This window comes from Trichosurus vulpecula, chromosome 3 (assembly GCF_011100635.1).
Source record: "Trichosurus vulpecula isolate mTriVul1 chromosome 3, mTriVul1.pri, whole genome shotgun sequence".
Lineage (NCBI taxonomy): Eukaryota > Metazoa > Chordata > Mammalia > Diprotodontia > Phalangeridae > Trichosurus > Trichosurus vulpecula.
This window is the reverse complement of record NC_050575.1, coordinates 278,559,952-278,585,133: the sequence shown is the minus strand read 5'-3', so window position 1 is coordinate 278,585,133 and position 25,182 is coordinate 278,559,952. Positions and strand designations below refer to the sequence as shown.

Sequence of the window (25,182 nt, the reverse complement as noted above, 5' to 3'; positions counted from 1 at the left end):
CTCTGATCCAAGTGACTGTAAACAAGAAGACCTTTATTTTGGCTCTCTTCTATTGCAATGCCCCCCATCACGTACACAATCAAATTCAATGAGAGTGGGATCTTGGAGCAAATAATACACTGCCTTTGCAACTTGTAACTTTTGTGGCCCTGACCTAAAAGTCAAGAGCCCACAAATACTTTCTTTGACACTTTGGTCTACTTTTTTCCCTTTTTTGTTTTACCTCTCTGGAACTTAAAAACCACAGGAGTAGGGGTGGAGCCAAGATGGCAGCTGGTAAGCAGGGACTACAGTGAGCTCCGTACCCGAGTCCCTCCAAAAACCTATAAAAAATGGCTCTGAACCAATTCTAGAACGGCAGAACCCACAGAACAGCAGAGGGAAGCAGGGCTCCAGCCCAGGACAGCCTGGATGGTCTCTGGGTGAGGTCTATTCCACACGGAGCTGGGAGCTGGGAATGGAGTGGAGCAGAGCCCAGCCTGAGCGGCATGGACCATCCAGACCAGAAGCCGGGCGGAGGGGGCCCTAGTGCCCTGAATATGTGAGCTGCGGCAGTTACCAGACCCCTCGACCCACAAACACCAAAGACTGCAGAGAAGGTTAGTGGGAAAAGCTGTGGGAGTGGAAGGAGTTCGCAGTTCAGCTTCCAGCCCCGGGGGCAGCGGAGGTGGGGCAGCTACAGCTGTTGTTACTTCCGGCTCCAGGCCCACCTGATGGGAGGAATTAAGTGACAGATCAGAGCAGGAGTGCAACAGCCTGCTGAAGATCTAAGCCCAGTCTGGACTGGGGGTTCTTGGGGAAGGAGTAGTGCGAGTCTGACAGAGCTGGCACCTCCCCCCCAAACGTGGAACATAGAACTCATTAGTCTACAAGCAGTCATACCCCACTGAAAAACTCAAGGGTCAAGTTAGTGGGTTGGGAATATGGCCAGGCAGCGAAAACGTACCGAGATTCAGTCTCAGACTTTGGATTCTTTCTTTGGTGACAAAGAAGACCAAAACATACAGCCTAAAGAAGACAACAAAGTAATAGAGCCTACAACAAAAGCCTCCAAGAAAAACATGAACTGGCCCCAGGCCATAGAAGAACTCAAAAAGGATTTGGAAAAGCAAGTTAGAAAAGTAGAGGAAAAATTGGGAAGAGAAATGAGAAGGATGCGAGAAAACCATGAAAAACAAGTCAATGACTTGCTAAAGGAGACCCAAAAAAATACTGAAAAATACACTGAAGAAAACAACACCTTAAAAAACAGACTAACTCAAATGGCAAAAGAGATCCAAAAAGCCAATGAGGAGAAGAATGCCTTGAAAGGCAGAATTAGCCAAATGGAAAAGGAGGTCCAAAAGACCACTGAAGAAAATACTACTTTAAAAATTAGATTGGAGCAAGTGGAAGCTAGTGACTTTATGAGAAATCAGGATATTATGAAACAGAACCAAAGGAATGAAAAAATGGAAGACAATGTGAAATATCTCCTCGGAAAAACCATTGACCTGGAAAATAGATCCAGGAGAGATAATTTAAAAATTATTGGACTACCTGAAAGCCATGATCAAAAAAAGAGCCTAGATACCATCTTTCAAGAAATTATCAAGGAGAACTGCCCTGATATTCTAGAGCCACAGGGCAAAATAGAAATTGAAAGAATCCATCGATCGCCTTCTCAAATAGATCCCAAAAAGCAATCTCCTAGGAATATTGTCGCCAAATTCCAGAGCTCCCAGATCAAGGAGAAAATACTGCAAGCAACCAGAAAGAAACAATTTGAGTATTGTGGAAACCCAATCAGAATAACCCAAGATCTGGCAGCTTCTACATTAAGAGATCGAAGGGCTTGGAATGCGATATTCTGGATGTCAATGGAGCTAGGATTAAAACCTAGAATCACCTACCCAGCAAAACTGAGTATCATGTTCCAAGGCAAAATATGGATTTTCAATAAAATAGAGGACTTTCAAGCTTTCTCAGTGAAAAGACCAGAACTGAATAGAAAATTTGACTTTCAAACACAAGAATCAAGAGAAGCATGAAAAGGTAATCAAGAAACGGAAATTGCAAGGGACTTACTAAAGTTGAACTGTTTTGTTTACATTCCTACATGGAAAGATGATGTGTATGATTCATGAGACCTCAGTATTAGGGTAGTTGAAGGGAATATGCATACATATATATATATATGTTTATGTATGTATCTATATGTTTATATATAAGTGAATGTGTATGTATGTATATATCTATGTGTATATGTATGTATGTGTATATATGTGTGTGTTTTTATATATGTATGTGTATATATATGTATATATATGTAAAAGAGAGAGAGCAGACACAGGGTGAGTTGAAGATGAAGGGAAGATATCTAAAACAAATAAAATGAAATTAAGGGATGAGAGAGCAACATACTGAGAGAGGGAGATAGGGAGAGATAGAATGGGGTGGATTATCTCGCATAAAGGTGGCAAGAGGAAACAGTTCTGTGGGAGGAGGGGAGAGGGCAGGTGAGGGGGGAATGAGTGAACCTTGCTCTCATCAGATTTGGCCTGAGGGGGAATACCATACATACTCAGTTGGGTATCTTACCCCACAGGAAAGAAGAGGGAGAAAGATAAAAAAAAAATAAAAGGGGGGGGATGATGGAGGGGAGGGCAGATGGGGGTGGAGGTAATCAAAACAAACACTTTGGAAAGGGGACAGGGTCAAGGGAGAAAATTCAATAAAGCGGGATGGGTTGGGAAGGAGCAAAATGTAGTTAGCCTTTCACAACATGAGTATTGTGGAAGGGTTATACATAATGATACATGTGTGGCCTAGGTTGAATTGCTCGACTTCTTAGGGAGGGTGGGTGGGAAGGGAAGAGGGGAGAGAATTTGGAACTCAAAGTTTTAAAATCAGATGTTCAAAAACAAAAAAAGTTTTTGCATGCAACTAAAAAATAAGATACACAGGCAATGGGGCATAGAAATTTATCTTGCCCTACAAGAAAGGAAGGGAAAAGGGGATGAGAGGGGAGGGGGGTGATAGAGGGGAGGGCTGACTGGGGAACAGGGCAACCATAATATAAGCCATCTTGGAGTGGGGGGGAGGGTAGAAATGGGGAGAAAATTTGTAATTCAAACTGTTGTGAAAATCAATGCTGAAAACCAAATATGTTAAATAAATAAATTTAAATTTAAAAAAAAACCACAGGAGTGATCAAGACAACGATCTAAGACAATTCTAAATGGTAGGAAATCTGCCTCCAGAGAGAGAGCTGATGAACTCGGAGTGCTTATTGAGAAAGCATCTTTTTTTCTCTTGGGTTTTTTTTGGGGGGTGGTGTTTTCTTTCACAACATGTCTAATATGGAAATGTGTTTTACATGACTTCACATGTATAATTGATAACATATCACTTGCTTTCTCAAGGGGTGGGAGGGGGCAGGAGGGAGGGAAAGGATTTGGAATTCAAAATTTTAAAAAATGAATATTAAAAATGTTTACATGTAATTGGGAGATATATGTGTGTATATATGTATACATATATGTATATACATATGTGCATATGCACACATACATATATACACATATACATGCATACATATGTGTGTTGTGTGTATAAACATATGTATATATACATATATGCATATATGCATATATACATATATATATACATATATGCACATGTCACAGGAATCCTGTGGGAGGAATAAGATTGCAGGATGATAGTGATTTGGGGTCATATTTTAAAAAATCATTTTAATAATAGCCATTTACTCAAAATTATACCATTAACATTTTTAAAATTCCAATAATTAAATGCATCGCAGAAATGTCACAAAAGCACAAACCATTAAAATTTGTTTGGAAACTAATCAGTATACATATATTTGTTAGGTTCAGCACTTGCTATGGGAGGGATGGCAATATGTGCTCCTTGGTCATTCCAAGTCATGTTTCTTTCTAAGGAATTGTTAATAATTGAGTTGGGGAAACAAAATATGCATCATGGAATCCTGGGTTTATAAATCTAGAGCTGGAAGAGACCTGAGACATCATATAGTCTAACCGTCTCATTTTATAGATGAGGAAATTGAGAGCCAAAGAGGTTAAGCCCAAGGTCACAAAGGTTAAAAGTAGCAGAAAGAATCTGAATTCAGGTTCTCTTGTCACTGTGAGAGACACTTTAGTGATCATAACAATCATAACACTCTAGATTAATTGGAGGAGGCTTGATGAAGGTATTTAATAGATGTTAGTTGAATGACTAAATGAGGCCATGAATTTTGAGCTGGGTCTTGAAAGGTGTAACAGATGTGGGTTAGGAGGAAGTGCTATCTGCATTGGTGGGGGTGAATATTCCAGGTGGGAAAAATTGCAAGAACAAAGGCACTCAAGTAGGAATTATTCGACTATTTGTTTGGATGAGCAAATGACCGAAAAACCCATTTTCAAATAACTTAAGTAAGCCTTACATATGATTCATGAATGCGATCACTTGTACTTGTTGACAAAGAAGCAGGTTCAGGCAGGTATTCAAAGAGGACTTCTTCCTTAACTTCTTCTTCCTAAACAGGAGAATGGCAAAAGAATTGATGATAATTACAATATTGTCCTTGTCTTTGTTTTTGTACTTATCTCAAAACTTTCACAAAATGTTTCTGCATGACATCTCATATTTCCACTTCAACCAACATAAATAACATCCATATGAAGGCAGTTACTCATTTATAGCAGGTTATGTTTCAAGTGTGTTAATAACTTGTTTTTCTGGAAGTTGGAACAAATTTTCCCCATCAAAACAGCGATGGATAGGTTGCAAAGCCAACCCACAAAAGTCTATTTAACTTATGATATAGCTTGAATACGCTATGAAAAGCGATGCAGAACCTTTAGTACTATCAACATAATATATCCCATAATATAATGACATAATTCTGCCTTCATCCCATCCCTGTTACATTCAGAATCACAGAATTTCATAGTTGGAAGAGACCTTGGAAGCCTTCTGGTACAACCTGTACAGGATAAATAATTTTTTCTACAATAACCCCAACAAATTGCCATCAGCGTCCAGTCAAGGGCCTGAGGGAAGAGGGGAAACCATAGCCTCCTGAGGTAGCCTCTTCCCCCTGGGGCTGCTTTAATTGTTGGAAATTTTCCTCACATCCTTGCTGCAACGTCCACCCCACTGTGGACTTGTCCAGAGCCAGGGATCAAATCCCTCTTCAAAATAACTTTCAAATAATTGAAGACAATAATTATATCCCCTTAATTCTTCTCTTCTTCCAACTAAACATCTCCAACTCTTTTAATTGCCCCTGTCATAGCACGCTCTCTAATCTGCCCACTATCCCCACTGACCCTTGGACATATCTGTTAATGTCCTTCCTAAAATATGGCATTCAGAATCAAACTAAATGACACAGATGTGTTCTGACCAGGGTGTCATTCTGGACTATATAACCCTCTTCACTCATCCTAGAATAACATTCAGGCTTCTGTCCCTATCTATCTACTGAAAATGCTCTCTTCAAGGAGACCGATGACCTAATTGTCAAATTCAATGACCTATTTTTTTCAGATCTCAATATCTTTGATGTCTTTGTAGCATTTAACAATATGGGTCATTTCCTCCTTCAGGATCTATGGCTTTCATGATACCATTATGTCCTAGTTTACCACATACTTGTCTCACTGTTCTTTCTTCAGTTTCCAATATTTTATCATTTTCCACCTGCCCTTTAAGCATGTGTGTCCAACAAGGTTCAGTCCTCATTCCTCATGTCTCTATACTCTCCCCCTGATGATCTTATCACCTTGGCTGTATTTGTAAACTTTATGGGGAAGATTCCTAAATCTATATATTCCAACTTTAATCTCTTCCTTGATATTTTACCTGGCAGTTACCTGCCAAGTATCTAATATTAGAGGGAGGGGGCAGAGCAGCAGAAGTTCTGGGGTGGGGGGTCTGGATACCTGCAGATTCCCATGTAACAGGGGCTGGAGTGGAGGTTCCAATGGAAAGGAGAAGAGCTATAGATAATCTTTCATATATAATTACCCTTCATCAGTTAGGAACTCTCCACTTTAAAACTAAAGATATGTACTTTAGGCAGCAACCAGCATACTATTAGTCCCCAGGGGCTGCTGATGAGAGAGAGACAGAGGGAAGAGGAAGCAAAAGGAAGGAGAGGGCATGGCTGCATTTCTGAAATATAGTACTTGAATAAAATATATAAACCTTCAGTTTGTCCATTACAAATGTATAGTTTCTAGTAAATAATATATTTCATATCCTATATTTCTATATACTCTATATTTCACATTCTATATTTCAATTAATTGTTTTAATTACCATACTATGTATATCGTGTTCTACTGACTCTTCATCTGTTTTTTGGATTGTCTGGAGACTTTCATCCTCCATTGCTGAGGGGGAAAAAGTCACATTAAATCAACGTGTAATACAAATGATAAATACCTAAATTATAGTAGAAAATAAAGCATATATTCAATATCTGTATAATAATTGTCAAAATATTAATTTTATATTAGCTTAGACTTTATAATAATCAGAATTTATAATATTTGTCTTTCTGAAAATGTTCTTGAAATATTTTTAAGAATGGGATATATTGTCATAATTAGTTATGTTAGACATATTGATTGTCAAGGATTAAACGTGGGATTATTTTCCTTCAGTTTGGAAATCAAAAGGGGAGCAGATAATTGTAAATTGGAGCTTTAAGCACTATTATTTTAATTTTTAAATGTATAAATAAATACTATAACCCCCAGATAGTTTGTGACATACGTTTTATAAATCCACAGAAGGAAGTTCAGAAGGAAACACAGACAAACAGGACAGCTTTGAAAGTCATTATGTTGAAAGTCACTATTCAAAATGTTTATTATATTTTTAAGTACATAAAAAGTAAATTGTCCGTGTAACATACAATCTTTTTCTGGTCTACTTTCAAGGTTTGGGGGGCTCATTACAATCAAAATAATTTTTAAAACCCTATATCTTTTACTAAAACAAAAAGAAAGTATTATTTCTTGTTTTGATTAAGAAATCTTGCTCTTCCTCTCTCTTTTCTGTAAATGTTCCATAGCATCTGGAGCCTGAACAATCATTGGGATAACAATCAGAGAAAGGGCAGCACTGAGGCTAATTTTGTTCCTTCCTATCTCATTCTCCTTCCTTTCCATTCTACTTTATTACTTACCTGTTTCTCACGCCACTGGTATTTCTGAGCCATGACATCTGGTGTCTGCCTTTGGGGCTCAGATCAGCTCAACCCCAGGATGTTTTGCCCAGCTGCTATAGCTTCTTTGAAGTATAGTAGCAGCTGCAATACAGATCCTGGGGGTTCATCTGAGACTCAATAGTACCTGCTGCCAGTTTGAGAGGAGGTTTTGTCTTTTTACTTTGTACTGTGGCAATGAACACCTTTTAGGCTCAAAAGCACCTCTTGGATTCCCTCTTCTTTCTGCTTTTCCATTTCTATTAACGCATAATGCTAGCAAGTAGATTGGGTCCCCTGGATGTTTCTGAGCCCCCATTGGACACTAGCTTTATTTCTGCCTTAACATTTATTTTTGAAAAAGAGATGTCAAAGAAGTAAGACAAGACCAATACGAGAAAAATAAAATTCTGAAGGAATTTATGGGGAGCAGAGAAAAGGAATTAGTAAATTGAGGACAGAATGAAAAGCTACCTCTAGTTTCTGTAGGATAGTATTTCTGACAGAAGAAAAGGAGAAATAGAGAGAACCTCTTTAGAATACAGGAAAATGATTTGAGGAAAATAAAAATTTAAACTTTCCCAATCATTTGAACCTCTCTTATCTAATCAAATTACATTTGACTGTGAAGGGAGGAATCAGTCAGTGGAACAGTTTTATACTTCCTACATGAAGTTTCTAGTTTCCATAAGACAGCAGAAACACACCTTTGAACCTAAAAGAGATGCATGAATAATATTACAGGCTCGGATATTACATGATTTTTTTTCAAATATGGCACTTTCCCATTTTAAGTTTGTAAGTGACAAAACACCAGAAAATGCTATCAAAAATACAACCTAGGACTTTTTTTCCTTCCCAAATACTAAAGAAACAAATTGGATTTGTAATGAATTCAAAGATACAGGTGACTTAAATATTTGATGGCCTAATATTCATGGCAATTACTAACTACAATTAGTAATTACCTCAACTAAAGTGTTGTGTAGTGTTGCAGTGCATTATTAAGCAGCTGCCACATTCCTCCCCTGAGGTGGCTGCATTTCAGAAGTGGGTGAAGTGATCCTCTATATTCCTTTCCCAAGGTCACTAGGGTTTTGTGAAGTTTAATTAGTTAATGTTCATAATGTGCTCCAAGATTTTCAGATGAAAGGTGCTACAGTAGTACTATGCAACAAAGAAATGAAATCTAGCATGATTGATTACACAAAATTTCATTGAGATTTGCTTGTTTATGTCACCTACAGAACTTGGCATCTACTTACAAGAGCCTGAAAATGGTGGCATAATTTTGGCAAACAATGGCTCAGTTTAATAAAAAGGAGCACAAGTTACCAACAATCATCTGAAAAAATGTTCAAAATTAGTAACAAAGAAACACAATTCTAATGTAGCATCTTATACCTTCTGAATCATCAAAGATGGTACAAGATAAAAAATTTGAAGCTGGCATGGCTGTGGGAAAACAGCCATTGTAATCATCTTCCGGGAAAGCAACGAACTGGTCCGAACACTTCGGAAAGCAATATGGAATTATACAATAAAAGTTACCAGCCCTTTGACCCAGAGAACCCACTGTTAGGTTTACATCCTAAACAGATTATTGGTAGGAAGAACAGACCTGCCCACACAAAAAACATTCCTCTAAACAGCATGATTTATGATAGAAAACAAAACAAAAAACTTTGTGCCCAATGACTAGAATATTACTGCACATTAAAGGAAAAAGATGAGCATTTCTACCCCCACTCTAATTAAGGTAAAAACAGAAGGCCCAAACTTCTCAAATGAATCAAAGTTGTAAACTAGGTGTGAATGAATACTTAATCAGTTTGGGAGGAGTACAGGGCTTTGAGGATTGGATTAAGATAGATGCCATGCAAGAAATGTCTTATGTTTGTTTGAAAATTCAGACACTCCTCTGAGCCTATGTATAACTCAGCAAGCCAGTTCAAACGTTTGGATTCCAGCAGCAAGCCAGTCAGTCTAGAGGTGGCTGAATCCAGTGTTGAAGAACTCACGAGGGGAAAATTCTCTTGGGAGTGAGTGGAAGATTGAGCTTCTTTCCTTGGCCCATTGATCAGGTGACAACCTTGTGAACTTCTAAAGGTCAGAAACAGTGCCCCCAGAGCAGCAGTAGCTGGCGTAGCATCTCTATCAGAGGCTGAGAGACCAAGGGCAAACTGACCCACCAAGGAAGCTGCAGGAAAGCACAACACCTAAGGAAGAATTTATAAGGACTCCACAAAAAGAAAATGAAGCTTTCAGTAACAAGGAGCAGTAAGTTCATCCTTTGACCAAATGTGCTCTCTAAGCTTGAGCTCCAGGAACCTCGTGCATGCAAGTGTGCCTTCCTGTAGGAGGAATTTTCCTCTAACAACTGCCATTACTACACATGCTTTGCAAATACCCTTTCCAGAAGCTAACTAAATCTGGTTGGTAATCAGTAGGAAGCACACCAGATGAGGGCATTTGAACAACAATCTTAGAAATCCCAGCCCTTCAGAGTTAATACTTAGAACACCTGAGGGGAAAAGTGGTCAGTCAACCTCTGGAGTCCCAGACTGCCAGGTGCTGGAGAATTATCCCAGGGCAGTGGTGATGATGGTGGGGATTCAGGGATATACACAAAGATATATGGGAAAACATAATGTGAAAGGGTGTAGAAAGAACCAAAAGAACATATGTAGTAACTACAACTATGTAAGTGAACATAATGTGAGCAGCAACAAATCTTAGGTTAATTATGATGGATGGTTAATGATGGTACTACTCTGCTAAAGCTAAAACAGAGCACCATCCTTTCTTTAAACAGTCAGAAAATAATAGCAATGTATGTATGTACATTCATTCTCATTTTTGTTGTTGCTTTATTCAATGGTTTGAGGGATTTTGTTTTGTTTTTATTTTATTTTTTCTTGATTTTGGTTTTGCTTGTATAATCTCTATGGTGTCTTGTATATTTTAACACATATAAGTGTTGTTGGATATTAACAATGAGAAATTTTTTTAAAGATTTCTATTTTGCAATAGGGTGGCTTTCCTCTAGGAAAATCTGCTTAAAAGAAAACAAAGGCATAGACTGATAGCTCAACAAGCATTTGTTAAGTGCTTAGTAGGTACCAGGTGCTGTCTTAAGCACTAGGGGATACAAAGCCAATAGTGATACAGTTCCTGCCCTTGAGGATCTTACACTCTAATGGGGAGACAGTATGTATACTTCTGCATGTGTATATACACAGATATTGAATGCAAGGCAATTTGAGGAGGGAGGCTCTGAAACTGGGGGTTCAAGAAAGGCTTCAAGAAGAAGGTGGTACTTGAGTTTTGAAGAAATAAGACCAAGAAAAGAGGTAGAGGGAAAATCATGCTATATCCTTAGTTTTCCTCATTTCTTTAAAATTTCCACTTTCTAAATCTAAGAACTACGGTTTCTATGGCCCTCAGCCCACTTCTGTTCTTTTAGGTCTCCTGGGCCTGGGGCCATTTTGTATTATTATCACAATTTCCAACTCCATACTCCCCCATGCTTCCAAAAAAAATAGTATTCTAGTAAAAGATATGGCATTTAGCTAGTGGACAGTATGACATTGGGTCCCTGGTCCTGCAACATTTCATGATTGATAGAAACTGTCAGTTTGTTTTCTCCTGGCACAGACTTTGAGAACATAAATTATCTGCACACCACAATGAGGAATCAGAATAGGACCTTCTTTGGACAAGCTCCAAGTATTCCACCTACTGGTGATGACTTTCTCTGTATTTAGTTGGTTTGGTAATGAGGCAAAAGACACAATCTGCTGCTGGGACCTTAGTTGAAGTCTTTCCCTCAGGACAGAACCTATCATAGCTTGGTCTCCAATGACATTAGCTTTGAGCACCAAGGTTCACCTTCACCTCAAGATAAGGATGAGACTAGTGTCTTTGTGAAAGACTTTTAGCGGTCACCTCGAATATTCTCTCTTCATAAGCTCATATCTTCAGATTTGGAAGGCAGTTATTCCTGTTTGCTCCTTAGAAAGAAAATCTTTAACGGCTTCTTACTAGATTGTTGACCATGTTACTACGGTTCAATTACTAAGTGTCAACGGTGTCTGTGTCCAGTGTTTAACTAGATATACTAGGGAAATAAATGTAGCAAAAGGTGGTCCTCATCCTTGAGGAGTTACAATCTAGTAGAGGAAATATATACCAAATTGTATTCCTTATGTAGTGCTTAATGTGTTACTCTGAATTTTTGTTTTTTCTTTTTATGAAAATGTCTTGATGCACCAAGTTAACAATTTCCCTTTGGAATCCATGCCTTATGCTTCTTTGTATCCCCAATATCTACCAATACAGTTGAAAAATACTCGCAGCATCTAAAGATGAAGCGGATGATGACATTAAACAACCAAAGAAAAATATACAGTATTATTTAATCAAGTGATTTAATTGTAAAAAAATAAGAAGAGATCTGTCTCTTTGTGTGTGGCAGCTATGGAATACTGTGATACCCAAGGCCCTTCAGCATATGTCTACTATGTTGAAAAGCCTTAAGACAATAAATAAATCTCTTTAACAGGAACAGGAAACTTGGGACCTCAAGTGCAGCAGGTTTTAATTTCCCGTGCCAGGTCCTTTCTGTTCCAGGGTACAGCCCTGACTTGCCATATGCCTGTGCAACACTGATGATGTGGAGTCTCATCCTCATCAACATAGGAGACAGCAGTCTTCCATGCCAAAGAGCTTCAGGGTTCTAAGTCAATATGCTGAGTTTCCTGCCCCAGGAAATGTAGTGCTGGGACTGTCAACAAGGCAGTCACTGGGGGTCTTCCATGTTTCCATTCATTTCCACAGCAGATAATTAAGTCTCTATTAGCCCCACTTCAGCTTTGGTAACTGGGAAGTCTGTTAAAAATATTTATTGAGCAGATACTACTGAGCAAGTCATTAAGTTGAAATGTACAGTGACCAAGAGTGATCTAGCAAACATATTTTGATTCAATCCACCAAGCATCTATTCAGTGTCTACTACATTCAAGGCATTGTAATAGGTACTGGGAAATATAAAAACAAAAATGAAACAGTACCAAGGGGGTGGGGTGGAAGTGGGGAACCAGTGTAAAATATATACAGGGGAAATACAAAGTAATTTTGAGGCTAAGGTGACAGTGCTAACAGGGGAAGAAAACGATTGATCAGGAAGGGCCTATATATGAGAAGGTACTAGGGTTCATTACTAAAAGGGGCTAGGAACTCCAGGAAATGAAGTAGAGGAGGGAGATGGAATGTCATGTACAGCAGAAATGCTGGACTAGATTAGAATTTAACTGGGAAATGCTTAACGAAATAAATAAAAATACGATATAACATACATAATGTTAACCTGTGGTTTTCTAAGACAACATGAGGCCTGAAGAGATCCATTTCTATTTGAGTTTGATACCACTCATGTACCAAGCAAGTAAGCCTACTTGCTTAAGCAAGTAAGTTCACCAGGGAAGAATCAGTACTAGAATCAAATAAAATCAGCATGGGATAAGTTGGTGCTGTTGAGGGTTTGGGGAGACAAAGTCCAGGAACCCTAAGACTGGAGTTCCCAGACAGGGTAGTTGAGGGGGAGAACCCCTCAAGGACCCAAGTCCTGAAGAAGGATGGGGCCATCTGGAATGAATTCACGGATCCAAGCATGCTTTAAGTCAAGGTGGCAAAGATTTATTACGCTTTTCAGTGAGCAAGAGTTCTTAGGGAACCTGCAATCTAAAAGGGGATACAGGTATATGTTACATAAGATATTTTGGGGTAAAATATGTGCCAAATATGCTAATTATGTGTTTGGGGGTGGGATTAGGGAGTAGTTAAGGGGTGGTCAGTTCTTAAAGAAACATGCACTGTTACAGGGCGAGTTAGAGCTGAGCCCTGCCCTCCTCGGACCTCCCTGCCCAGGGCCTGCTGAGGTAAACTCAGTGCTCTGCGATATGGGTGGAGTCAAGAGGAAGGGTCTCACCTTTGTTGCCTCCGTAGCAATTCCAGGTCTTTGCCCGGACCTGCTTGACCACATGGCACTTCCAGCTCTTTGTCTGGGCTTGCCAGAGCACACGGAACTTCCAGTTCGTTATCTGGACTGCCTGATCGCAGGGAGCTTTGGGTTAGCGAGGGAAGAGAAGGGGAGGAGAGTAGGCGGGACCAGGGCAGTCCTAATGCCTACGTAACCAAAGATATAAAAGTTTGCTTTTAACCTGAATAAAACGGAGTCACTGTCCATCTTCAGCTCCCGCCCCATTCATTGTCTGCGAGATCAGGTCCTTTGCTGGACAAAGGCCTGGGTGTTGGGGCATAACAGACCCCAACAAGTTGGGTGTTGGGGCAGAGGACCCCAACAATGCACTTTTTGTATCTACTGTACAGGTATCTTACCCAGAGTTCACTGGGAAACAGCCCAAAAGGGGCCTACATGAAGGTGTGGTTTTAGGCCTGAAACATCACTAAGTCAACTAAAGGTCAGGGCTGACTGGGAAATACCCAGGCTGCTTCCCCAGGCTGCTTCCATCAATGTCTTGTTAGGCAAGATGAATATAAGGGAGTATACATGTGTCTAAGTCTAGCATGAATATGATAGGCTAGTGAGTAGTGAATATCTCTATGACCCAGTACACAGCCAGTTTAGCACATACACAAAAGGTCAATAAATTCTATAAGTGTAGCTTGCTACCATGTCGGGAGGAGAAATAAGTGTTGCTAGGGCATGCTGTCCTGTTTTGCTAGAGAGAAACTGCTAGGGCCAGTGTTTTGATGCTAGAGAGAGATGGGATTTTGGAACTGGGGTACAAGCACAGGGACCCAAGCACCCCATCAGTGCCAGAATACAAAGGGTTTTAAATGCCAAACAAAGGAGTTTGTATTTTATCCTAGAGTTATCAGGGAACCACTGAGACTTCTTGAGGCTTGGGGTGACAGGATCAGACCTGTGTTCTAGGACTAGAAATACAAGCTGCTATGTGAATGATGCAGTGGAGGGAGGAAAGATGAGAAAGGGAGACTGACTAGGATTATATCACAACAGTCTAGGTGAGAGGGAATGAGGACCTGAACTAGGGCAGAGGCCATTTGAGTCAAGAGAAGATGGGTGAGAAAAGACATTGTAGAGCTAGAATCAACAAAACTAAGCAACTGAATGGCTACAGAAGGGGGTGTAGTGAAAGAGAGAGAAGAGTTAAAGATGACCCTGAGGATGATGGTACCTTCAACAAAAATAGGAAAGTTAGGAATAGGGATGGGTTTGAAGAAAAAGATAATGAATTCCATATTCTGTATATGTTGTGGTAGTATGATAAAGTAGAAGGAAGAGTGGCTCTGGAGTCAGAAGACCTGGGTTCAAATCCTTTTTCTGTCATTTACTACCTGTGTGACCACTTTCCTATCCCTACACTGTAAATGAAAGGGTTGGAATAGATGGCCTCTGACATCCCTTCTCTAAACCACAGAATCTATAAAATGCTTATGTGACATCCAGGTGGAAATGCCTAGCAGGAAGTTAGTGATACAGGCCTAGAGGTTAGAAGATTGATGAATATGTAGATTTGAGCATCATCGGCATAAGAATTGTAATTGAACCTACAGGAGCTGATAAGATCACAGAAAGAGGGTACCTAGAGAAGATAAAATGGTCTAGAAAAGAGTCCTGGGGTATACTTATGCATAGGGAACAGAATACAAATAATAATCCAGCAAAGACTGAGAAAGCCTAGCCAGATGGGTAGGAGAAGAACTAGGAGAGAGAATTGTGCCTCCAAAACCTAGGGAAAAAAAGAATATCTAGGAGGAGAGAGGAAATAAGCCATTTTATTTTTTATTTCTTCAGAATTATTTAACTTTGCAACCGAGTATCAAAGCACACCGGTATGGGACTCTCTCCTCATTGGTGGAGATCAATGCTGCACACCTGTCTGAAGGGCAGGGCACAGTAGGCAAGAGCAGAAGAGAGGAGAGTTCTTCACTTTTTAGACCAATTTCTAGTCTCTTTGATCTCAAGGGTCTCTCGAGTCTTCTTCAAACTTTCTTCAAGTTGCTTCAAGAAGCTTCAGACTCTGCAGTCGATTTAGGTGCTTCTGGCTTCCAGCTTTTCAAGAGAAAAGATGCCAACTCCACTTCAAGCTGCTGAAGGAAAGAATTCTGGGAAGAAGCTGACATGAGAAGAGCTGGCAGTCTTCATCATAACCCTAGCCCCAACTTACTACACTAAAGAACTCACCCTCGGGTGAAGATCTCTCTCCTGGTAGAGCTGAGTTCCCAAGTTCCCAACGGAAGAGCTCTGTATTATCCTGAATATATTCTTATAGGTTTACTTTCTCTAACTTCTGTTTTGCCATCAAATTGGATAGATTGGTTTCTTTGATAATTCCTGTGTGTTTCCCTTTCATCTGGTATTTGGTGAGAAAGGACTTAAGCCTTGGATATAAAGCTTGAGGTCTTGCTCCCCACCCCCCAATTATCGAAATCATGATCAGAAGATAGATTGGACCTAAAAATCACATCCCCTAGACTAATATCTGAGGAGAGCAGAGTGGCCAAACTTTTAGCCCTTTATTTGCTTCCCTCCATTTCACTTCCTGGAAGGAATTAGTGTCCCTTAGAGGAAGGTGGGGGGTTGGGAGGGAAGAGGCTAGACACGTCTAGTCTGCCTTCTCTGAGCCACACACCTGACATCCCCCTGCTGCGTACCAGGGACAGCACTCATCACAACTTGCCACATTGACTAAATTTACCTGCACACAAAAGACAAATACAATAAAGGGGAACTTCAAAATACATCTCCCCTAGCTGCTTTTGTTTAAAACTTTTTGCAACATACTGTCTCCATAATTATTTTGAGTTTCTACAATAGTTTTTCTCTTCACTTCAATTTCAGGTAAAGTTTCTTCTGATCAGTTGTTAGTTATGAAAGGATGTTAATGAGAAAATGTTTGTGTAGACTAGCTTTAGCATAATTAGGGAAGCAGAGCAGTTGAGCTATGGGAATAAGACAACAACTGCTACCAATAGCTCTAACAAGGCTATCAGCCTATCTCATAATATGAGGCTTTATGTAGATAGCATATCAAAGCTGGGGAGGCCCAAGCCTTGAGCTGCTATTCCTAAGCTGTTTCCTTGAACTGTGACTAGAGAGCTGAGTGTTTTGACAGAAAGAAGAGCAAGAGAGCCAGGGAGACTATGGTGTCAGAGCTCTGGGGAGTCTGGTTACCTTGGTGGCTTTCCCTAAATATCCAAGTTTACGTTCCCCTGTGTTCTGAGTGCCCCTGGGAGAGTGTGGTATCAAATTACATGAAGTCTTTGGTTCAGAACTATCAAAGAATCAGGTGGCAATGATTCTGTCAGAGGTCAGCACCCAGAGGGGTCATCGATACCACCTTCTGAGCTCATCCCTGTTCTCTGGGGCAGAACACCTTGAGGCTTGCAAGAAGCTTGTGTAGCATCACATCTGACATTTTAGTGAGAAAATTGAGGGCATCCATTGTTGGCTCTTTTGCCCAAGTCTACACTCTGAATGCCCACAGTGTCCTTCCTCTGTTCAACATGGAAAGCCCTTCACAGTTTGGCTACATTTTGCATTGTAGGCTCCTGTTCAGCCTAGCCTGTTGCTACTGTCTAGTAACTTGTATTCAGTTCCTCAACTCTGTGACTTTGCATAGGCTGTCCTCCATGCCTAGAATGTTCTCTCCTCCTGTTCCCCACTTGAAATCCTTCATTCCCTTTCAGGATCAGTTCAGATTCAGCCTCCCAACATTGTTTGCACTCTCTCCACCCCCAACAAATTATTTTGTATTGATTCTGTACCTATTTTGCTCTAGCTGTGGGACCCTGGGTGAGTCCTCCGAGCTTGTTGAGCCTGACTTTTCTTATCTTTCAAGTGGGGATAATAATAGCACCTGCCTCACAGGGTTGTGAGCATTAAGAGAGGCAATATATGAAAAGATCCTGCAAACTTTAAAGTATGACATATATGTGAACTAGTAATATTACTCCTCAGTTATCTGTTTGAAGGTTGTTTCTCTCCATTAAAGTGTAAAGTCCCTGAGGGCAAGGTTTATTTCATTTTTTTCCCTTTGTATCCTCAGGGCCTGCACATAAATGACATTTAATAAATGCTTGTTGAACTGAATTGGTTGGAAATGTATTAGTACAGACAGCTCCAGGTTCAGGTCAGATGACTTTACAGGATCAGATCCTAGAGGAACTAGGCCAGAGGTGAGGAACCTGTGGCCTAGGGGCCTCTAGGTCCTCAAATGCAGCCTTTTTGGATTCAAAGGGTTGCACTTGAGGACCTAGAGGGCCACGTGTGGCCTCAAGGCCACAGGTTCCCCACCCCTAGTCTAGACCCTTATCAAAGACACATGACAATTCTATGAGCCCTATTGGTGAATGCAACTCAGAGCCATGCCCTTAATGGGGATACAGATGGGCAACCAGATTTCCAAAGTCCCAAGCAGACCTAGAAGGTATGTTCAACAGATATGGCCCAGTGCAAGTGTGCAACCCTAGAAGCTTAAAACTGTCAAGAATACAGGAACTATGATTTGGAGAGATTCTTCAACTGGGTAGGGCAGTATTAAGAGCATTCCTGCTGGATTTTTTTTTAATATTACATTTTCATGTGGTTTGTGCTCTGTGCTTTTTTAACATATCTGTGACCTGTCTGAGCAGTTCCTGGTGGGGGAAGGAGTGTTTGCAGAACTATATTTTAGAAACTGCATTAACTCTTATAGATTAAGTGGGATCAATTGAACAAGTGATTCCTTACTATGTGGATGTTAAAATTTAAGTTACTTTTGAAGCTGAACTATTTTACCTATAGCTACCAATTTAGGCACAAGGAGAATCAGCCTCAGTAATTGGCCAAATTACTGGATTGGATACCAAATTCTAAAATATTATCTTGTGTCTCTTCGGTAGTTTGGTTTAGTTTACTTTACTATTTTAAGAATTCTCAAAAAGATATGAGTATATTCACATAAAAAAACTTTTAGAGATCATGATGCAAATAATATAACACTCTAACAGTTTATTCAAGAAAAAGCTGAAGGATTCTTTGTGAGAAACTCATTTCAAGAGAAAAGTCAGCAGGATCCAAAAGCCAGTTCTAATGAAAATCCCTTAAATCACCCCTATCCCAGTGTTTGCTAGCAACTAGCTCCTGACTTCATATGGAGCAATAGTCAAATTACTGTAATTATCTTGTAACACAAGTGGCATATCAACACTATTTTAAGATGGATTTTTGCATAATCTTTCATTATGATTGTTCAGTTGCACACTTGGAAACAGAAAACAACAACAAACTACAACCTCTCATCTAACATAAAAACAGAAAAATCTACCATAGTGTATAAATAAAAGGACTATTTATATGTGAATATACTGAGAGAAATCTGACTTAAATTCCTTCTCCTGAAATTCACAAAATACCTTCTGTCAAAATTCATAAATTTGTAAATCAAGCATCTTAGTATCTGAACAGATTATAAAAACATAGTAATCATATCAATGTTTTAAAAATCCATTTTTCATTCAAAGACCTCAAAATAAATCTGTCCTTTTACTATTGTGAAATTAATCTTGACTTCTGTATAGTATTGCCCACAGTGATAGTACAAATAATTTAAATGCTGAAATGGATGTAAGAATCCTAATTCCTAGTCGTTTGCTTTCATCAAATACAGAGTCTTCTTAAACATTTGCCATAGTTCATTGTTTATTTCTAAGAGAGATTGGAAAGGGCTCTGATCTTTGCTACTTAGCAACCACATAGCTATGACAAGTCTGAATATCATTTCTTCATCTTTAAAATGGGTATAATAATGTCTCTAATACACAGAGAGTTGTTGTGAAGATTAAATAATATAAAGTGCTTTACAAACTGAAAAATTCTACATAAAGTCAGTTGTGATGGTTGTTATTTCTACAATCGTTAAGATGAAAATTCAGCATTATTTTAATAAATGACTAGAAAGGTTATCTTCATTCATTACAGAATGAAAAAATTCAAGAATTAGAAGGGACCTCAACTCATAAATAAAAACCCAATCTATAAATAAAAGGAATCCCCACTATAACACATTTGCCAACCTCTGCTTGAAGTTCTCCCAAAAAGTGGAGGAACCCATTCTCTATGGGGACCTATTCTACTTTGCAACAGCTCTAATGGTTAGGATGTTCTTCCTGACATTAAGCCAAAATTTGCCTCTTTGCAACTTCCCCCCCCCACCCCGCCCCGCCCCGGCCCCCCACCCACTATTCCTGATCATGATCTCTAGGGCTAGGTGAGATAATTCTTCCTTCGCATAATAGCACTTCAAACACTTGAAGGCAACTAATATATCCATCCGCTCTCCCCCCATCCAGTCTTCTCTTCTCCAGGCTAACCAGGGCTAAAACTTACTTTAACTGACCCTTGTATGACATGGACTCAAGGCCTTCCGTCATCTTGGATGTCCTTCTCCAGACACTTTTTAGCTACCCACAACTGAAAATAATACTCTAGATCAGGTCTGAGGCTCATTTCCTTATTCCTAAGAATCTATGCTGCTCCAATTGCATTAGCTTTTTGTCTGCTTTATCACAATGCTGAATTATACTGAGCTTGCAGTCCTTTAAATCACCAGATATATTTTAGGACATTCATTGTCTAACCAGGCCTCCCCCATTTTAGACTTATGAAATTGATGGGTTTTTGCCCAAGTGTGAGTATTCACGTTTATCGCTATTGAATTTCATCTTACTAGATTCAGTCCAATGCTCCAGTTGGTCAGGTTCCTTTCGGAGACTCGCTGCCACGAAATGTACTAGCTCTCCAGTGTGAATTTCAGGAGAGGGAATTTAAGTCGGATTTCTCTCCGTATATTCACATATAAATAGTCCTTTTATTTCCACACTAAGGTAGATTTTTCCTTTTATGTTAGATGAGAGGCTGTAGTTTGTTGTGGTTTTCTGTTTCCAAGTGTGTAACTGAACGATAATAATGAACGATTATGCAAAAATCCATGTTAAAATAGTGTTGATATGAAATGTGATTAGCACACCATCTATGTATGTCTTTATGCTTTGGGAGATGTATATAAAGCTAATTGGAAAATCACACAAGCAGTTACTGAATGAATGAATGAATGAAAAGTACTAATTGCTTATAATCTGCAAAGCACCGAATCAAGCAGTACCAAGGATAAAAGACAGAAAAGCAGAGAGTTTCTGTTCTTAAGGAGCTCACATTATAATGGAGAAGACAACACCCACAGGAAGTTTCAGCTTCAAGTTAGATGGCATCAGAAGTGACGTGAGGGAGGTGGTGCAGCGCGCGGTTTCAAGATAGCGGTGGCTTAGGCCCCGAGAGGTGAAGGTGAAGGCCTCCCACCCCCAGCCCTAGAAGAGCGAGGAGGCCGTGCGAGCAGCCGCAGCACATGGCCCTGTGGCCCTCACTGGCTCCAGCAAGCAGCCGAAAGGTGGATGTTACAGTTAGATGAAAAAGTTTGAGAATCACCTAGACTTATGCTGATAATAATTTTGGGGTATTGCTTTGAATGAAAAAGTTTTTCCCCCCTTAACTGACTAAAACACAACCTGTGAAAATGGGGCGGAGATCTACATCATCCACCAAGAGTGGGAAGTTCATGAACCCCACTGACCAGGCTCGAAAAGAAGCCCGGAAGAGGGAATTAAAAAAGAATAAGAAACAACGAATGATGGTACGAGCTGCAGTACTAAAGATGAAGGATCCCAAGCAGATTATCCGGGACATGGAGAAATTGGATGAGATGGAGTTCAATCCAGTGCAGCAGCCACAGCTAAATGAAAAGGTGCTAAAAGATAAGCAAAAAAAACTTCGTGAAACTTTCGAGTGCATTCTCCAACTCTATGAAAAGGAAAATCCAGGTATCTACAAAGAACTTCAAAAGTTAGAGGTGGAATATGAGCAGAAGAGAGCCCAGCTCAGCCAATACTTTGATGCTGTAAAGAATGCTCAACATGTTGAAGTGGAAAGCATTCCATTGCCAGATATGCCTCATGCTCCTTCCAACATCTTGATCCAAGGCATCCCATTGCCTGGTGCACAGCCACCCTCTGTTCTCAAAAAAGCCTCTGCCTATGGACCTCCCACTAGGGCAATTTCTATACTTCCTCTTCTTGGACATGGTGTTCCTCATTTGCCTCCTGGAAGAAAGCCTCCTGGCCCACCCCCAGGGCCACCTCCTCTCCGAGTTCTGCAGATGTACAGCCGTAAAGTAGGCTTTGCACTAGAACTTGCCCCTTGTCGGCGAGAGGAGGACATTTTATGTAGTCCACAACTTGCTCATCGAGGTCATGATGATGGTGCTTCCAGCACCAGCGAAGATGAAGGTTATCCTGAAGACATAGATCAAGATAAACATGATGACAGCAGTGATGACAGTGATACGGACAGGTCAGATGCTGACAGTGAAGGAGAGGAGTTCATGCATCGTGATGATGACGAGAGAGAGAACAATGAGGACAAAAAGTCAGGTCTCAGTGTACAATTTGCTGATGTTCCTGGAAAAGCACGAAAGAAAAAGAAAAACATGAAGGAATTAACACCTCTTCAAGCTATGATGCTTAGAATGGCAGGTCAGGAAATTCCTGAAGAGGGGCGAGAGGTGGAGGAATTTTCAGAGGATGAGGAGGAGGAGGATTCTGATGACTCTGAGTCAGAGGATACAATACAGCAGCAACACAAAGAAGAGTCTCTTCCTGATGGGGCATCATCATCTCCTGCTTCCCAACAACAGCAACCACCCCCACAGTCTGTTCCTCCTGCTCAAATACAGGCACCTCCTCCCATGCCAGGACCACCCCCTCTTGGACCACCACCTGCTCCAGCATTACGACCACCTGGGCCACCCACTGGCCTTCCTCCCGGTCCACCTCCAGGAGCTCCTCCATTCTTAAGATCACCTGGAATGCCAGGGCTTCGGGGGCCTTTACCCCAGCTTTTACCTCTTGGTCTTCCTCCTGGTCCTCCTCCACGAGGACCACCACCGAGGCTACCACCCCCAGCACCTCCAGGCATCCCTCCACCTCATCCTGGTATGATGCGCCCACCTTTGGTGCCTCCACTTGGACCTGCTCCACCTGGGCTTTTTCCACCACCTCCTTTGCCGAATCCAGGGGTTTTAAGTGCCCCACCTAATTTGATCCAGAGACCCAAAGAGGATGACACCAGTGCAGCCACTATCGAGAAGAAAGCCACAGCAACCATCAGTGCCAAGCCACAAATCACCAATTCCAAGGCAGAAATTACCAGATTTGTGCCCACTGCTCTGAGAGTTTGATGAGAAAACAAAGGAGCTGCTGTGGCTCCCCAGAGAAAGTCAGAAGAGGATTCTTCTTTACCCCTTGCCAAAGCAGTCCCTAAATCTTGTCCTTCTGCTCCTGTTTCAGTACAAACCAAGGATGATGTGTATAAAGCCTTCATGAAAGAGATGGAGGGGCTACTGTGACAGATTATGATGCCAGGAGAGGTTTTAACGTGGTTCATAGAGGAATTCCGAGTTCTTATACATTGGACCTGAGTGCAGAGTTTTACTCTGTCAGAGCATTTCCTGACTTCAGTGCAAAGATTGTCTTAATGTTATTTAGCTTTGGTCAGAATTCGCTGCACAGAAGAAAAAGATGTTTCTTTCAGAGTAGACTGGTAAGCTTCTGTAGCAGTGTCCCTTCACATCTCTACTATATCTATCACCACCACCATTTCCTTTTTTCTTTGGAGGCATGAGATAGACAGGATTTTAGTGTCTGTACTTTCATTTTTGAAATCTTTTTCTTAAGTGGGTTTGGTAAGCCACCGGAATAGATATTTGTCAGAAACCAATGCATTTCATGCAGTGTTTTTTGTGTTTTTTCTGGTTTTGTTTGTTTTTTAACTTTCCTTGTAAATAATTTGTAACATTTTACTTGTAGTAAGATGGATCACAGCTTCATTTCCCTACTATGAGGCAGGATGTCTGGGGAGGACTATACATATGTATTAATTGAGATGACTTCTCAATGACAAAAAAAAAAAATTTGAATGTCTCCTGAAAGAAATAAATGTTCTACAAAAATAAAAAAATAAAAAAAAAGTTAGATGGCATCCCAGGGTCCTTAGGGTATAGCAACAAAGCAGATGGTAAGAAGATTTTTCAGTTTCATTTCCTCTGATGAAATTATAGGTATTTCTGTTATTGAAGCATTTGGCAGCACCAAGGACTTGGGTGGCAAGAACCTTCTCTTCTGTATTTTTATAAGTTGTAGCTGTCAGGGAAGCAGGGACTATATCCCTTACCCATTGGTGGCAGTTGGTCAGTGGCTGGAGCCAGTGGTCACAGTAGTGGCAGTAGTTTGACTTGCCTGGCACATGTTGTTTCCAGGCTGTTCTTTGCGATGCCTTGCTACTTCAGCTGGCTTGCCTGTGGATGGCAGCTGATTTAGCAGTTGGTGGGGAGGGCTAGTCCCTTCTCCACAGAGGCTTCTTCCTTAGATGATGGCTGTGGGGCCTGGGTGAGAAGCAGGGACGATTGATCTCGGGGCTGCTATTGCTCGTAGGATCCTCGGGCTTACCTGTCCTTCAGTCAGTAGCTGGTATTGGTGGTGGCAAGGATGCTGGCCCGTTCTCCACAGGGGTTACTCCCTTTTGAGGCTATCCGTGGATTCGGGACTAGACACTGGTAATGGTCTGGGGGACATTACTACTGCCAATGTTCTTGGGTTCAGGGTCCAAGGCTATCTCCATTAGGCTCTGAAGGGGAGAAGATGGTTGAGGAGTTGGTGGTAGTAGTTTGAGTTATCTTGAAAATGCTGTATCTTCAAATTTTGTGTTTTCTTTCTATTTCAAACCCTATCTCTGACAGTTAAGTGACATTTAGAAAGTCCCTTAACCTCTCTGGGCCTCAGTTTCCTAATCTTTAAAATAAGGGAGTTGAATTTAGGAAATGTGCGACTCTAGATATCTCATCCTATGAACAGTAGAACTGCCTTCCAGAACAACACCAAACCAAGGCTATCTGTAAATATCACAAGGTCATGTTCAACAAAATTTAGCACATTAATTCTCTTATCATCAATTATTTTATTTTTCTGAGAGATGTGAAATTAAAAACAAAAACTCATAAAGGAAAGAAAATGCTGCCTCTTGTCTTTCCCTTGGGTATTTTGCTGCCTTAGCTATCAGTATCTTTTTATTTACCTGGGGAGGTATCATCTATGGTTGGAGCTCAGCTCTAAAAACAACTTCTTACTTTTTTTTTGGTCAATGAATCAAATTATAGGCTCCAGATCATGATCGTTAATTTTGAAGATATAGTTGGGAGGATTGATTCATGCCCCGGGAAAAGTGATAAATTAGATATTAGAGATATAGTCATAAAACTCATGACCATATTTAATTGGAATAAATCAAGAAGTAGCACAGCCTTGCTGTGTTTATACATGCATAGTAAAATAAAAAACTGAAGTTGCTCAGAAATATCCAGGGGGAGGTTTTGGCTCAACTATCAGTACATCTCAAAAAAATGTAATGTTTTGTTTTTTGGCTGATTGATCTCAAAGCACATGTTAACATGTCAGGTAATGTCAAAAAGCATTTCTTAAGCACCTACTACGTGTGGGTGGCTAGGTAGCACAGTAGATAGAGCACTAGGTTTTGAATCAGGAAGACTCATCTTTATGAGTTCAAATATGGCCTCAGATGCTTACTGGCTGTGTGATCCTGGGCAAGTCACTTAACCCTGCTTGCCTCAGTTTCCTCATCTGTAAAATGCGCTGGTGAAGGAAATGGCAAACCACTTCAGTATCTTTGCCAAGAAAATGGGGTCACAAAGACTCAGGCATGACTGAAACAACTGAACAACAATGATGTGCCAGGCACTATGCTAAGTGCAGATCATTGCTTCGTTTTAGAAATACAAGTAAAGTCAGAGGAAGAAAAGGAA

General features: G+C 40.4%; 2 protein-coding genes across 2 annotated transcripts in view; one reads left to right on the top strand and one right to left on the bottom strand.

The window, feature by feature from the left end:
- The window catches only part of CFAP61 (cilia and flagella associated protein 61), a 362,517-nt gene that overhangs the window by 274,927 nt on the left and 62,408 nt on the right, over positions 1 to 25,182 (bottom strand). The window contains exons 8-14 of the mRNA XM_036749971.1: positions 21,938 to 22,399; positions 21,374 to 21,601; positions 15,907 to 15,972; positions 9,247 to 9,444; positions 8,630 to 8,738; positions 6,334 to 6,407; positions 4,451 to 4,543 (exon numbers count right to left, since the gene is read on the bottom strand). Of these exons, the coding sequence (XP_036605866.1) occupies positions 4,451 to 4,543; positions 6,334 to 6,407; positions 8,630 to 8,738; positions 9,247 to 9,444; positions 15,907 to 15,972; positions 21,374 to 21,601; positions 21,938 to 22,399 (1,230 nt within the window). The remainder of the gene's footprint in view (positions 1 to 4,450; positions 4,544 to 6,333; positions 6,408 to 8,629; positions 8,739 to 9,246; positions 9,445 to 15,906; positions 15,973 to 21,373; positions 21,602 to 21,937; positions 22,400 to 25,182) is intronic.
- LOC118843108 (WW domain-binding protein 11-like) lies at positions 20,705 to 22,713 on the top strand. The gene is given in 1 exon segment (XM_036750521.1): positions 20,705 to 22,713. A coding segment is annotated over 1 exon segment (1,887 nt). The 5' UTR covers positions 20,705 to 20,826.